Source organism: Aulonocara stuartgranti (genome assembly GCF_965226115.1).
Source record: "Aulonocara stuartgranti genome assembly, chromosome: 7".
Lineage (NCBI taxonomy): Eukaryota > Metazoa > Chordata > Actinopteri > Cichliformes > Cichlidae > Aulonocara > Aulonocara stuartgranti.
The window spans coordinates 19,901,028-19,918,328 of NC_138945.1; the positions used below are offsets into that span (position 1 = coordinate 19,901,028).

The following is a 17,301-nucleotide window of genomic DNA, read 5'->3' on the forward strand; positions in this document are numbered from 1 at the left end:
GGAGGTTTTCTGTTGATGAAATAAATGTATGGAATAATACCAGTGATGACTTTAAGTGGCACAGTTTAAATATGTGTCAGTTAAGAAAACTACTTGATTTATTTCAAATGAATTTAATTGTGACATATTGTTTTCTGCATTGTCAGTTTCTGGTGGCGAAACATGGCATTATGTATGAGAGGTAGGCACAAATACGCTGTTGTTTAAGAACTAATGCCTATGTGCTTTCTGTCTGAAATATAGCTGCTCTTTTTTCCCCTCGATTTTGGAAAATACTCCTTGATGTGCTATAAGCAGACAGAAATAAAATGAATGGATGGAACAACCTTAGATGTATGGATAAGAGACACTTATAATAATTTTTAAGATAATAAATCTCTTTAGCCCCATCACCAATTTCTCAAAGATTCTTTAATTTAACTTTCACCTAATCAACACTGTAAATTACAGAGTAAGAGGTACTTTTATAATGATGAGTCAGTAAATACTGACAGCGGTGAATCTATAAGATAGTCTTTCTTGGAATCTGATGCATCTATGTGACCTTTATTTAAAAAGCCGTGCTCGACAGCCTTTGAAAAATGGAGACAGGCTTTAAGACTTCAGAACCTCCACTGGACAAATGATGCACTGAGTGAACTGGTTTGCTTTAAATGACTGCTGAAAACTAATTATGTCAGCATCTACTCAATCCTTTGTTTTACTCTTTTTGGAAATATTTTCCATATGATGTATCTATAAAAGTCTATATGTGTGACTACTGGAACACGTACACTTATATATAATGTGTGGTTTCATTTAAACTCTGAAGCACTTTGTACCTCCGTGTTTTAAAAAGGTGCTATACAAATAAAGCTATTGTTAATGCAAAGGCTCCTCAAAGCACATGCTATGATGGACGACTCGTACAATAAACCATGAAATCACAAGGGGCTTGTGGTTGACTACAGAAGTACTTTCAGTTAATCAAGTGATGGTGCATGTGATCCCTTGGGGTAAAGGTGGGAGCAGTCAGATGTAGGAAGTGAGAAGAAAAAGGTCATTTTCATTTTCTAATGAATGCTGCTCCCGGCAGCTCCCTTATGCACACAAGAGGTCATCATGGCAAGCAGCTCCACATGTTTGATTTGACAGATTTTTATTTTTTACACCAGATGCCCTTCTTGAGACAATGCCAAAGGGACTGGTTTCTCTTTGTGTGATCAAACTGGGGAGCTTTTATTATTTTAGGTGAAAATGTAAACCACTACACTGGAGAATCCACTTTCTTTGAGACTGCTCTACATTGTGCATATGATATCACTTTATAGATTAGTTTGTGTTTGTCATGTTCATATTTAGAATAGACAACCAATATATCCCAATATTCAGCTTTACGAATGCTGAAGTGATACTTAATAAAAAAAAGATTTAAAAAAAAAAGATCTAGCCTATTAGAAAAAGAGACAGATCCACAAAGTAAAGCGTCAAGACTTCTAAAGCGTCTGAAGTCTGAGGAACAGCTCAAAATGTTGCAAGGCAATTAAAATCCTTATTAGAGACTTATTTTTCCTCTTCTTTAACTTTGAAAACCCAAGTCTAAAGTTACCTTGCTAAACCCCATTCCTGCTTTATAGTAGAGACATCCGATGTAAGCACTATGGAGTCTGTGGGCATTAAAAGAACTGTAAGAGACATTCTAAATACAAAGCAGTTTTCACATTATAGTTGTGGTCAGAGCTGCAGATGCACTCATCATGGGCATAAATGTCACGGTAATTTTGAGCTTTTAATGGTAAATGGTAAATGGCCTGTATTTGCGCTTTACTAGTCCCTAAGGACCCCAAAGCGCTTTACACATCCAGTCATGCACCCATTCACACACACATTCACAATGATTTCTTTGAACTGTTCTTTTCCCAGGATTGTACAGCATACATCTTGAATAGCTTTAAAAACAAGAATTAGATGTACAAGTTTGAATTTATTTTGGATTTTCTCCAATCCACGCGGGGTCAAGAGAGAGTTGGTGGGGCTTTGGGAAGGCCATTTCAGAAGTTTAATGTTAGCCTTTTTTTTATCTATTCCAAAACACGCTTTGATGTGTGTGCCTTGCTGGAGCCGTATCCAAGTTTTCACTATTAAGCCTAATAGCTGTTACAAAAACATCTTAAAAAAACGGTAATATTCCGGCAGCTGGGGCGCCAAAATACTAGCGTAAAATAACAGAAAATAACTTTCTCATGAAAATACAGTTATTTTCAGTAATGAAAATAGAGTTTGTTGCGCTAATTTCACATGGGATTCTGCCTTTTCCAAGTGCTTTTAGACATTAAATTAGGAACATTTTAACGTAACAATGAAATTACCTATAAACAAGGTCAATGAATGTGGCAATATGAATCATAATACGTAAATGTACAAATATACAGTTAACAGTTGGTTTAAATAATAATGGATTGCATGCCCTGGGACAGACTGACAGAGGCGAGGCTGCCATATCGCACCAGGTGAAGAGTCTGGACCACGGACACAATAGCGAGAGTGTCCGAGCCGGGGCTCGAACCGGCAACCTTCTGATCACAAGGCGAACTGCCAACTCTTCAGCCACGATCGCCCTAAATAGCAACGATAATAATACTTATGTGATGCAACACAAGCTTATAGGAATCATGTTATATACTTTTCCATAGCATTACATTTGAATTCAACAGTTCGATCTTTCAAATAACGGACAGATATTTGTGAGATCATGATACATTTGTGAATGTATTTTTACAATCTAAATATGCATATGTACAAAAAATATATTTAAAAAACAAGTAAATTGTGTTTTACTATATTTACAGTGATGTTATGTTATTTTACCTTTGACATGTAAAATCACAGTCTACTTATGTAAATTTCATGATATTCTAGAAAGACAGTACAAAACAAAACAAATCAAATCAAATCAAATCACTTTTTATTGTCACATCACATGTGCAGGTACATTGGTACTGCCGAATCTTTTCAGTCTCCTGAGAAAGAAGAGGCGCTGCTGCGCCTTCTTCACTGTTTTGTTTGTGTGTACTGACCACGTAAGATCCTCAGCCAGATGTACACCAAGGAAGCGGAAGCTGCTCACTCTCTCCACAGCAGCGCCGTTGATGGTGATGGGGGTGTGTACTTCTCTGAACCTCCGGAAGTCCACTATCAACTCCTTTGTCTTTGTGACGTTGAGGGTGAGATGGTTGTCTTGACACCAGTGGGTCAGGGCGCTGACCTTCTCCCTGTAAGCTGTCTCATCACTGTTGGTGATAAGACCCACCACTGTAGTGTCGTCCGCAAACTTCACAATGATGTTGGAGCTGTTAGTGGCTGTGCAGTCGTAGGTGTAGAGTGAGTACAGGAGAGGGCTCAGTACACACCCCTGTGGAGCACCAGTGTTCAGTGTGATGGGGGATGAGGTGATGCTGCCCAGTCTGACCACTTGGCGTCTGTCAGACAGGAAGCTAAGGATCCAGCTGCAGAGGGAGCTGCTCAGTCCTAGATCCTGCAGTTTCCTGTCCAGCTTCGAGGGAACGATGGTATTGAATGCTGAGCTGTAATCTACAAACAGCATTCTCACATACGTGTCTCTCTTCTCCAGGTGTGACAGGGCAGTATGTAGTGTCAGGGCTATGGCTATGGCTATTTAAAACTGTAAAATATACAGTAAGATACTTTGACATTACTATTTTTTGGAACAGTGCTGTTGATATCAGGTGGAGCTAAAATTGGAGGTGTTTTTCCTTCATTGCTCCATCCAAATTGTGCAATGTACCAGTACTACCGGCAGCAAAACAGTCCCAGAGCATGATGCTACCACCACCATGCTTACAGTTGGTACAGTGTTCTTAGGTCTAACTTTTCTTCTTCTAAACATATCTCTTGTCATTGTGACCAGATAACTCAATCTTTGTCTCGTCTGACCAAAACACTTTTCTTCAGAAGGCATTTGGCTAATCCATATGCTGAAAATTTTAATCAAGCTTGACGGTGTTGACTTCAGAGCAGGAGCTTTGTTCTTGGTCAGCACCCTCTCGGTCTATGACGATGTAAAACTTGCTTCACTGTGGACAATGATGCTGGTTTTCCAGCAGTTTCATGGCAGGGTTAAGCTTTGGTGCTTCCTGGGTTGTTCCTGTGCATGCTAAACAATTTCCTTACATCTGAGGGTGACAGTTTATATACATCAGTGACATAACTGAATAACTTGTATTTATGTACAATTGTTTGCACTGATGGCCTGCAGTTATGTAAAAATGGCTCCATTAAGCTTTTGGAACTGCCAAAGCCACGACATCAAGCCTACTGAAAATTTGTGGATTAAATTTTTGACATGTAAACAACTGTACTGACAACAACTGTACTTGGAACAGCTACAGCTCAAGCAAAGCATCCTCATAAAGCCTCCTCATAGCAGATCACTTGTTTTTCTCTGTACACCATAACAGCTATAGTTAAAAAATCACAGTATTATTTTTGAAGCCATTCTCGCTTTACATTATTCCTTAAAACTTCTGACAGTCGTTCACATGAAAGTGTGTTTAAAGGTAATCCCATGATGCAAGCTCACATTCAGTTGCCCTGTATTTGACCTGACATGATGAGAGTCAGATGTTTCAAGTCACAACGCAGACATTCCTCACATTCTTACATGTCTCAAGGTCTTACACTGCAGCACAATGTGTAATAGTAAATGCAGGAACAAGTAAAAACTGACCAGGTAAACAAAGCTGGCAACTCTGCTATTGCTAGATGGAGGGAAACACTCAGTTGTAAAGAGTCAAAGATGATGTTAGCTTTACTGGGAAGTAAATTTGATTTTGAATGCCACAAATTCCAGGTCATCATCATCTTAGAGGTAAACATTTCAGCTCTCTGTCTACGAAGAATAAAAAATGTCTGTCAATAAGGAGCAAATGAGAAATCTTGATTTCTGAAGGACTGACCTTAAATCTTTGCACACTTCTGCTCTCTCTCAATCAAATGACATTCGTCCTTGTTTACATGTATTCCCAACACAGCCAATTATTTTAAATATATGGTGAGTCATTAAAGCTTTGCTAGTTTTGCAGACATTAAAGCACACCGCTCGGCACACTGGGTCACTGTTACTGCTAGTACTTCCTGCTGTACTTCCCTGTTCTGTCTTTAAAGGATGCGATCACAGTGGAATGATATATACTGTACAGACAGACGTGTTGCAATACTCCAGGGAAGAGGAATATGTTTGCATTTTAAAAAGGCATTGTGGAGGTGTTTGCCAACTTTCGATGAAGTCGGGGGGGGGGAAAAAGACTGATTTACTTCAGGAGCAAAATCATTCGAACCTTTAGCGGCACCAGTGGGCTGCAGTGAAGCGATGCAAATATGCAGCAAGATGACTAAATAACTTGTGATGTACAAAATGTTACAGATGAGAAAAGAAATGAAAGCTCCTAAAGAATGCAATATCTCCTGTGAGGATTTCCTTACCCTCCTGTATGTGTATTTTAAAATTTTCAGCTTCTTAGGAAATACTTTAGGGAGCCATCTGTAATAAGACTGTAATATACGCACACCTACGCTATTTTTCTTTTACGTTTTAGACTGTTGTGAAACTATGTTTATGTTTCATTTATGTTTTCAATCCTCTGGAAATTCGTTAGCACTTTTAATATGCACGACTAACAACATCTATGAGTGATTGCAAGTATTTATGAATACGTAGGGAGGGAAGTATCTCATTTGCACATCTTTTCTTTGCTTCACCATCTTCTCTGCTGAGCAGATTGGGGCTCTAAAATTTAAATTTAAAGGTCTGTATTTATTAGTAGTGGGCTTTAAATAAATATTTAATAATATTTCTGAGATGTTACTGACTGTCTCGAGGCATACTAAACATAACTATGGTAATTTCTCATGTTCTTCCACATCATTTGTATTTAGGTAATGCAGTTTACTTGTTCTCTTCACATAACTACAAGGTTAGTCAATCAATCATACATACATGGTAAATGGTAAATGCCTGCATTTGTATAGCGCTTTTCTAGTCCCTAAGGACCCCAAAGCGCTTCACACTACATTCAGTCATTCACCCATTCACACACATTCACACACTGGCGATGGCAAGCTACATTGTAGCCACAGCTGCTCTGGGGCGCACTGACAGAGGCGAGGCTGCCGGACACTGGCGCCACCGGGCCCTCTGACATACATGCATGCATGTATCTATGTAACTCTTATCCAACACAGGGTCACAGAGGGGGTTGGGCTAGCTGGCATGGACACATTGGTATTTAAATGATGCTCAGTTGCTTCAGGGGTCCAGTGTGTCAAGAAAATATTCCCCACACCATTACACCGCCACAACGATGAACCATTGATACAAAGCAGAATTGTTTTTTACATCAATTTCTGACCATTTCCTGCAATTCGAGACTCATTGGAGCATGCAATGCGTTATCATTCTTTCACTGTCAAATTGCAGCCTTTTTCCTGTTCTTATCTAACAGGAACAGCACCCGGTGTGGTCTTCTGCTGCTGTAGCCCATCAGTTTCAAGATCTGAGGTGTTGTGAATTCACAAATGCTCTTCAGCATACACTGACTGCAATGAATGGTTATTCTAATCGGGGCTCTGGCATCAACCAAACATTTTCACCCAAATAACTGCCATTCAGGGGATATTTTCTCTTTTTAGGACCATTACCTTTGAACTTTAGAGAGGGCTGAGCAGGCAGCCAGCCTGCCGGGTCAGCCGTTTCTGAAATATCAACATCTGTGCCCTGTTTAAAATCACTTAAATCAGCTTCCATCTCCATTCTGATGCTCAGTTTGAACTTCAGCAGGTGACTGGCTAATTGGATTAGGATTAACAAGCAGCTGAACATGTATACCCAATGAGCTACTGAGTAATTTATTTAGTCAATCTGAATCATCTTCAGAGCCTCCTAACTTGAGCTTGCAGAGTTGCATTAGTAGCTTGCAAGAGAGATATTGGTAAGTGACTTAAACTTCACTTACACGAAAAAGGACCAAGTTGCCTCCTGTCAACATAATCAATGCAGTAGTTTTACTTTCACTTTGTAGGCGTAACGTTTCCTGTCTCTGAAATGTGCAGTTAGTGCAACACGAAAGTCGGATCTACTGAATGTTAGACACAGGTCTCCATGTGGTTTTGAAAAGTTAAGCCCATGGAAGTCCCTCAGAACTTCATTCTTTCAATTAGCCAGCAGGGGGCAGCTCCTCTGGATATAAACAAGCCTAATGCTAATTGAAAACTTCAGTAAACAGTTTACCGATGAATCACGAACACTGGTTTCTGATCTCATTTAATACAGCTTGACATTCATCGTGTAAATTATGGCCTTCTTTAGAATAAAAAAACGCAGGGTGAGCTTTGAAACCCCAAGCCAACGTCTTGAAAAGATGATTTTAGTGGGTGACATCATGTCTGGCTACAACCATTTTTTCTAAACAATCTGTGTGTCAGAATTAGTGCACACAAATCAAAAGCTGTTGTGGGAGAGCAAAACAACAACAAAGTCTGATTAATTTAAAGTTATTGGTACTGCTGAGCTTTCAGGAGATATCCAATCCTCTTTTGCTATGTATGACCATTGCTCACCCTGAGCTGGATAATTTAGCAGATATCAGTAGTTTATGATTAATAGAGTAGGTGTGCTTTGCAAAAAAAAAAAATTCACTCACATATTCTGAGGGCGTCTTGTCCAATCAAGACACATAGGCAGAAGTGAATTAGTAAAAATCTTTGTTTACTTTGCACACAGCAGCCTCCTGTGAAATCCTAGCTTATGAAAAGAAAATAACTTTCTTAGTTTCTCTTTTGATTTGTTCGCAGTTATGTTAGACATAATCTTACTGTTAGTCACTCAAATGTGCTCTGCATGTAGCTTTGCTTTATCCAAACCAGTTGTTTATTTCCAGTATGTCAATCACATGTTTAATTACTGATTCCTTCAAATCTTAAAAGGTGGTGCCACTGTGTGATTTTCAAACATTTATAACTTGACTGTTTTGATTGTTTGTTTACAGCTTTGCCTTCACAGCATTGCACTCTATGACTCCTGCTGACAGCATCTGGTTTATCTGTGGGGATGTGAAGCCGTACTCCTGTAGGACCTCAGCCGTGTGTTCTCCAGTAACGGGGTCGGAGGTGAGGCAAGGCTCAGCAGGAGTGCGAGACAGAACCGGGGCTGGTCGGGGGCTTTCTTCCCCACTGGAGTCCTTCATGAAAGAGCCTCTTTCCCGGTTATGTGGGTGTGAGCTCACCTGGTCAAAAGACAACACAGGTGTAACACAAGCATCAGTCCCATCAAAAATCTCTGACCACTCCGCCTGGCTCTTTGAGGCAAAACGCTCTGTGAAGATTCGTCTGAGCTCTGGCCAATCATCAAAGCTCATCTGAGAAGGCAACTCTCCAGCATCCAACTCTAAGCCTAGAAAGAAAAAACAAAAAAACAAAACTTTTTATGACCCAAAAGTAATATCAAGTTAAATAAACTTCAGTATAACAAGCTGGTGCAGAAGCAGCCAACACTTTCATCTCAGTATGGGCTGCTGATCTTGCTGAAGGTCCAAGTTGGCAACATGATGTAATCATTTTAACCACTCGTTACTGCTCTACTAAATAATGAATAATGACTCCATGTGCAGGATTTAAGCACTGACTTTAATATAGCAGTTTTTTTCTGTAATTTCTTATGCACAATTTCTCTTTCAGCCAAATACGACAGACAGGAGTGATCAGCAGCGCAGTATTTTCATATAATGAATACATAAAAGGTATATATATATATATACACTGAACAAAAATATAAACGCAACACTTTTGTTTTTGCTCCCATTCCCCATGGGATGGACGTAGAGACCTAAAATTCATTCCAGATACACAATATAACCATCCCTCCCAAACAGTGGTCACAAATCAGTCCAAATGTGTGGTAGTGGGCACATCTGCCATATTGAGATAATCCATCCCACAACGTGGTGGCACTGTGAATGCGGGGTCCTGGAAGTGCGGGTCCTTAGAATGAGGTCCCGCCAGCTCTGGAAATTCTCTGGAAATTCTTCCCACGGGACATTTCCCACTGGGGCAGTTTCATGATGACAAACTACTCTCAGGCATTGACCTAGAAATTGATGGTGACATGCTGCACCCTGAAGCCGTGCAGACCTACCAACGCTTCATATTACTGAGAGATAAGAGGCGGCTCGTCATTCTTTTTTGGCCATTTTTAGAGAAATGTTGTGCCACATAATACTGACCTATGAATCGCCCAAGCCTCAAAAAGGCACCTAACTCAGGGGATGACAGTTTGACAGGCCTTCAATAGCTTTTGCACCATTGAGCCATTAGCTGAAAACTTGACACATGTGCATGATGTACATTATGTAAAAAATATTGAGGAAACTGGACAGGTGGATAGGAAAAAAAAGTGACAGGACCAAAAAACTCTGCAGCAGATGAGCAGTATCTGAAAGTCACGTCCTTATGAAAAAGGTAAAAAAAAAATCCACACCTGACACAGAAGCTGAGAGATGCATCTGGCCCTTCAGTTGATTCATCCACTGAAGCCTCATCAGAACTAGTCTCAGTGGAAGCGTGGCTCTAAAAACGCTGTTGTTGAGGAAGGCAAACAGGGAGAGAAGGCTGAGGTATGCTAAATTTTCTGTTTCTGCCTGCATTTCCGCCAGTGGTGTTGGGCATGTTTTCAAAACCGATGGAATTACGAAAGTAGAAAACTACTGTCCGATTTTGATCCCCCATGTGATTCCACCCGGAAAGCATCTGATTGGCAACGGCTTCATTTTTCAGCATCAAAACACACTGTCAATGCAGTAAAAGAATACCTGGATAGAAAGAACCCAGACCTCAAGATTACTGAAAGAGTTATCACTGAAAAAGATATTACTGAAAGATCATCTTGACAGAGAACAAAACAAAAAGCAGCCAACATCCAAAGAAGGGCTTTGAATGATCTTCAACAAGTCAGGAGAAATATTCCTGACGACCACTTAAAAATGACAACAAAAAAAAAGCTTGTGTAGGAGAATCCAAGCTGTGTTGAAGAATAAAAGTTGTTATAAGAATTCAGTTTCAGTGTTTGCCTGTTTCAACAAATCGCTGCATTCATTTCCAATTTTCCAAGTAAAATATGAAGCAATGAGGGTTAGCTCGAGACTTTGGCAGTGTACTGTAATGCTTCACTTTGCTCAAATATTGATCAGAGTCATGATTGGATGGGTTACAGGCAGTTTTCTGATTCATTCATTTTTGGATTGAACCTTAAACTTGATTCTTAGCCACCATAAATGTTTCCTATTGTTGATTCAAATAAGTCAACAAACCTTTAAGCAGCTGTTTGTAGAACTGAGGTTCAATGGCACCAACAGCCATGAACTGTCCATCCGAAGTCTGGTAGGTATCGTAGAAGGGAGCTCCACTGTCCAACATATTTTCTCCTCTAGACCGGTTCCACAAACCAATACTACGAGATTTCCATAAAAACGAACCCATATATGCTGCTCCTTCCACCTGAAGAGTATGAGACAGGAAGACAGGGATTCATATTTCATGTCATTGAAAAAAAAGAAACAATTTTCTTTTCATTTTTATTTTTTCCTTTAATTCATTAGTGTGAGTGTAGATAACTGTCACACATATGACAGAGGATATTGTTTTTTTTAAGCAGGTTGGCATGAAAATCTTTAGAGAACAGAAAATACAAAGCAAAGATGAAATGTGGTGTCAGTGCAACAACGACACGCACAAATCACATTCTAAATACTAACACAGCTTTCTGTATTCAGAGCTTATTTAAACTGGTGCCGCTTCCACTGCTGCTGAGTAAACAGAAAAAGCTTGATCAAAAAAATAATGAATGCATGACATAAAAAATGCAAATAATAACATTGCTGGGAGGGAATCAGTCAGCAATAGTCCTTCTGCAAAGGCAGTAAGAGAGTAACTACCATCACTCTCTTACTGCTGATTACAATCACTTTGTGTGACCTCTAATTGACAGCATGCTTATTATTAAGGGTTACATGAGCAAATACGTTTAACTGGATTTATCAATACATCAGCTAAACATACATACCACATAATTAACATTTAACTATGGCAGTGGCTGAAGTTTAAGCTTTGAGTCACATTAATCTTGTGCTTGGACTTTGTTTTTTCCCCTCACGTTTTTTTTACTTGCCTGGCACTAGAAGGGTCAACGACAGCACTAAATTAGCACAAAGGCACTAGTACCGGCCAAATGGTTATCATAAAAACCAATGCTGGCATCAGCCCCGGATTTTACAAGCTGTGCATCTATATAATACAGCTCTGTGAGCCGTCAGAGACAAAGCAGAGTGGAGAAAGATCTCCAGCTAGTCGGGGCTTCAGTGATTTCACTGTTACTCGCTGCCAAAAAAACCCCCAAATTATTGTTTGAAGAATATTGCTTTCTCTTTTGATGATCTTCACTCATGAAAAATGCATTTCTGGTTTAGAACAATGAGACCATAAGTGTGGAGTGCAGTGTTAATAGTCTGTTTTCTTGTGTACCTCATACTGTATACAGCAGCTGAATCCACTCATCCCCTCAATAAGATCTCTAAGAGCAAGAGCTGACACAAAAATAGGAGAAAAATAGGAGATCATTGTCTGTCTTTATTTAAAGCTATAAAACCTGCAATCATTGATGTCTTTAACCGCTTGGAAGCAACGCAAACAACTAAGGAACACAACACTGACATATCATAGATTTTTAAATCGATTTGGCAAACATTAGCAAGCAGCTGCTTATTGGACTTGTGTCTGTATCCACCTGCTGAACAAGCACCCAGTATTTATTATCTTGAGTTATATTTAGCTGTTTTTGTGGTTTCTATTATCATCTAAATACTGCCTGTCTGTTGTCTGCTGCCAAGTATAAAGTGTAGTGTTGAGCGAGCCTTCCAGAGTCGTTTCACTGAAAAGAGCTCGGAGGGCAGTGAGAATGAACACTGAAGCTTCAGAGTAGATTACTAAACAATGGGGGGAAAATCAGCAAAGCAAAGGAAGCTGCACACACAGGTAATCATACCTTCAAGTGACTCTTTCACAATCAATGTTTCTAAATTCCCTGAAATTGTCTGTAAAGTGCCCACAGGTGTGAATTTAAATATGTCCACGTATGTCAGAATGGCAGAAAAGCACACGATGAGCGTGTAATGCACCCTGCCTTCAGATACAGAGCGTGCTGGCACTGGCTGCAGCCCACCTAAGCATCAAAACGATAGGCATGTCAGGTACGGACGGACAGTAATGGACACTAATAATATAATTGATAGCAGACCAGTGATGTTGAGAGAAAAATTAGAAATCATGTCGAACATGTGTCACAGTTGGTAGTTGTGATGCAGTTGGTGTACTGCTGGGCATTTAATCAGCTCCTGCACTGACACATAGAACAGGCCACAACAGGTGTTTCTACAACCTCACGCTTCATTAAAGAGAATCCAAGGCAATATAATAAACTAATCAAATTGATGTTCTGTCTATGTAGTATCATTAACAACTTGAAAAACAACATCTGCATTATTCTACTTATAGAATAATGAAATTTTTATTATTTTTATGGTTTTTTGCCATTTTTTCTGCATAAAGCTTAACTTCAGTTCTTTTCATAAATATAAAATAGTTATTACTTTTAAAAATTTTAACCCTTTAAACACCAGTTTAATAGTAGAGTCTGGCGCATGTCATTGATTCACATCAACATTGATTATTGAATACCATTGAATACCAGTTAGATCACATAATCCTAGGAACTCATAAATGGAAAACATCATAAAACCCCAATTTCTTTTCAAAATAATACATGCCATCTGATTTCTTTTCTAACCATGATGGAGGTTAGATGTGTAGCAATAATTAACAGTATCAATGAATTTTATGCGTCTTTGTTTTTTTGTGCAGTGACAGAAGAACAAAATAACTCCCTCTCAGCTTGTTCGTGGCCAAAAATGGCCACCCCTGTTTATGTTACAAATGTCTATAAAATTCATATATATTAAAGCATTTTTCTACTTTCATTGACTTGATTTTTTAAATTAGCACCAGTCCTAGTCATGAAAACCAAAATATAATTCAAATTCAGATATTATACCCTTTGAATACCAGTCAGATTATGTATTATTACTACGCTTTTGGGGGAAAATAGTAATAGAGTTCACATTTTTTAGCATATGAATGATGAAACCTAATATTTTTTTTTTATCATCATTGCAGGTCAGTAACAGTAACAATGTTACTTGGGGGGGGGGGGGGGGGGGTTGAATGAATGGCCAAGAAGAAAATCACAATTTTATATTCCAGTGTGTGCTTCTGTGTTCATCCTCATTAGCAGCAAGATGTACTAACCACAGTAGAGTGGTTTTTGTAGCACACTTTCTACACCTGGTGCAAGGGGCTGCTGCTGCAATCCTGGAGGTGCACCTTTTGCACCTTCTTCTCACTTCATTCACAGCAAAATCTCCAGTGTTAAATTAACACTGGAGAGTGTCTATATGGGTCCACACCTCTGAGTGTTAAATACAACACTGTTGAGTGTTAAATTAACACTTTTGACAGTGTTATATGTTTAAAAGTAACCTAGTCAGTTTTGAAGATTAACAATGGCAAACACTGAGCAGTGCTGATTTTCTAACACTGGAAAATAACTCAAAATGTTAGAAACAGTGCTGTTGTCGTTTGAGCTGCAGCTGCAGCTGCAGCTGCAGCTGCAGGTTTGAACAAAATGTCCTGTGATTGGGTTTTGGTTTTTTTTAAGAGTTAACATTTTGGGTATGGTCTCTTTTTATGAAAAATACTGAGTAAAAGTGCTTTTAGCATGTGCTTCAAAGCTGAGTTTGACTGGGCTCAATAGCCTGCATCGACAGAAATTCACTGCAGCATCATTATTTATTCCAGTCTATCTTGCAAATACATGTTTGTGCTGCAATGTCATGCTCAAACACAAACTATTAGATCCTTAAGATCAAACCTATGTCAAAATTGTTTCATTATTTTTGGTCCATTGGAGTGTGGTAAGCCATCAAAGGCCGCTACTAGAAACTCGGAATATTACATGAAATTGCTTGCTTGGCCAAAAATGGGTAAATGATGTAATTTGGTAAAAAACATTAAGTCAAGTCAAGTTGGCTTTATTGTCACTTCAACCATATACAGTTTAACAGTACACAGTGAGGCGAAACAACGTTCCTCCAGGAACCAAGGTGCTACATGCAACATAAATTTACAACATAATTTAACAGAAAAACTCTAAACTAGCTAACTAAGAGGCCTAGTTAGCTGGCTAGCTAGACAGACTAGACAGACTGACCTAACATAAATTACAACATAAATTAACAAAAAACTACAATTTTCATGTGTTGAGTTTAGAATGAAAGCATTTTTACCTAAATCGCATGATATAGTACTGTCAGTAACAAGGAATCAAAAAAGGTGGTTATAATGGGTTTCAATTGGCCAAAAATAGCCACGATATAATCAAGAGGAACAATTTGGTGTATAGTGAATATTATTGATATTATTAAGGAGCTGATGTTGAAAATTAAAAAATCCAGACTGAATCAGGTCATTTAAAGCAGCAGAGGAAGGAGATGAAAAACAGGTGGGCGAAGGAACTGATTGAGACTGCATAAAGAACAACAGGACAGAGCCACAGCTCTGGCACCACCCCACAGCTTCAAGCAGTCCACCTGCACCAACATAACATTCTCCTCTTGGAAGCCCAAATGAACAAATGCTCCTAGCAGCAATACTGACAGCCATATCAGGCACAAAATAAAGCTGTAAGTACTGGCACAAAATGCAAGAAGTTGCCACTCTGCCAGCCTCAAACCTTTGAAAATCAAGTTAGAAAGAATAACATAAATACTACAGTATCTTAATTTTGGGTTTTGATATGATATTTTCTATAAATTTGCACATCACAAATAATAACATTCAAAATTGCCTTTCAGTCGCAATTTATCACCATGCCTATTTAGGACATCTCAATAGTAGCTTATCAAAGTTGCTTATTCTTTTTGGTAGTTCAAAAAAACTAAACAACCCCCCACCCCAACAAAAAAAAACCCACTAGTAAATCTGGCCTTAAGAATTCTACAAGTAAAATAAAAATACGTTAAAATTAATTAAATACAATACGAAAGATGCAAGTTTTAGTGTGCAGTCTTACGTTGTGGTTATTAATGGTCTTTTCCCAACACCTCTACAATCTAATCAACTGTCTCTATTCTAATTGGAGGATAGATTTTTTTAAGCCATCATAAAAGTGCTGTACCTGACTGGATTATACTACAGTAAAATCCAGTCAACATATGTACTGATCATGTTTGTATAGGATAGGTAGGTAGGGTAAAACCATAATTATGTATGCATTAATAAAAAAAAATTATTTAACACACATATTATAAGTTTCATAAAAAGGCTGAATTTAAGCCAAAGATTTTATACTGAATTGTAATACTCTGCATTTCGCATCCCTCATTAAGTGGATGCTGACATGCATATGCTTATGCCACTAACAACCTGAGGGTGAGGACACTAAGTAACACAGCATGAAAATTGAAATTACACCAGACCAAACAAACATAAAATGCATTAAACAGTTCTATGAATTTGAATACAGCGCTAATACATACTCTATATTGCCAAAACTATTTGCTCCTCTGCCTTCACATGCACATAAACTTAAACATCCCATTCTTAATTCATAAGTTTAGTATGATGTTGGCCCACCCTTTCCACCTGTAACAGCTTCCACTGATCTGGGAAGGTTTCCCACAAGGTTTTAGTGTGTTTATGGGATTTTTATGGGGTTTGCTTTGTGCACTGGTGCACACAGTCATGTTGGAACGTGAAATTGTACAAAATATCTTGGTATGCTAGTAAGAGTACTAACAGTTGGTTTCACTGGAACTACGGTGCTGAGCCCAACTCACTCTGGTTGCAGCATGCTTTACACTAACGCTTGGATGCAGCTGAGAAAACTACTAGATGTAGTCAATCAACATCACTAACAAGAAGTTAAAAGGCCTTTGCCTTGTCAGGTTTGTTGAACTGCATAAGCAGGGTCTCTCGCAGTGCACCATCGCTGCTGGATGTGGGATGCAGTAAGACAGTCATTTGGAATTTCTTAAATGATCCTGAGGGTTATGGAACAAAAAAGACAAGTGGAAGACCCCAAAAGGTTTCACCAGCACTGAGCCAGAGGATCCAACTGGCTGTCCGTCAAGACACTGGACGATCCTCGACCCAAATTAAGGCCATTACTGATGCCAACTGCAGCCCCATAACAATCAGACGGCATCTGAGACTGAAGGGCTTCAAAGACCTCGTCTCCTTGAACACCACAGAACTGACCGTTTGGACTTTGTAAGAGAGCATCAAACATGGGACAATGAAAGGTGGGAGAAAGTTTTATTCTCTGATGAGAATGTTTTCTATGCGCCAAAGTGGAGGAGGCACCATAATGGGGTGCTTTTTCCTTCAGTGGAACAATGGAGCTTCAGGAGGTGCAGGGGCATCAAACGGCTGCTGGCTATGTCCAGATGCTGCAGAGAGCATCCCTCGTGGGCCCTTGTTTGCATGGTAACAACTGGGTTTTTCAACAAGACAATGCTACAGTGCACAATGCCCACAGGACAAGGCACTTCTTCCCGTGATCTAAATCCAAATGAGAACCTTTCGGGATGGATGGCAACGGAAGTTTACGAAAATGGACAACAGTTCCAGACAATAGATGCCTTTCGTGTGGACATCTTCATCACTTGGAGAAATGTTCCCAGTCACCTCATGGAAAGGCTTGCATCAAGCATGCCACAACAAATTTTTGAAGTGATCAAAAACAATAATGGTGGAGCTACTCACTACTGAGTTCATGTTTGGAACTTTCATTTATGTTTTGGGGGGGTTTACAGTTTTTTTGGAGGTGTGGTCCTAAACTTTTCATCTGCTGTAAAACGGCCTGTTTCAGCTTAAGCATTGTTTTCAAACAATTGTATGCTCAGAAAAATGTTTTGTCTCAGTCCCACTTCTTCTTGTTGCATGTTGAAGCTCTACTTGGAACATTTTTAAGGTCCAAACATGCAAAATATGATTTTTGCCCGTTTTCAAGTGGTGTTAAACTTTGAGCCTGTATTAATACCTTTTACCTTAAGTGGATCTGATAAAACCCCAAATAAATTCAAACTTGTGTACCCAAGTTAAAAATGTAAAAATATTAAACTTCATCCCCTCTCTGAGCTT

The 17,301-nt window shown here is 39.1% G+C and overlaps 1 protein-coding gene across 4 annotated transcripts in view; it reads right to left on the reverse strand.

The window, feature by feature from the left end:
• Nucleotides 1–3,279: 3,279 nt before the first annotated feature.
• The window catches only part of amacr (alpha-methylacyl-CoA racemase), a 32,027-nt gene continuing 18,005 nt past the window's right edge, over nucleotides 3,280–17,301 (reverse strand). For 3 of the 4 annotated variants that reach the window (XM_082540967.1, XM_082540966.1, XM_082540968.1), the window contains exons 5-6: nucleotides 10,359–10,545; nucleotides 3,280–8,446 (exon numbers count right to left, since the gene is read on the reverse strand). In XM_082540967.1, the coding sequence (XP_082397093.1) occupies nucleotides 8,037–8,446; nucleotides 10,359–10,545 (597 nt within the window). In that variant the 3' untranslated portion in view covers nucleotides 3,280–8,036. The remainder of the gene's footprint in view (nucleotides 8,447–10,358; nucleotides 10,546–17,301) is intronic. The other variant, XM_082540965.1, reaches the window with a different exon arrangement.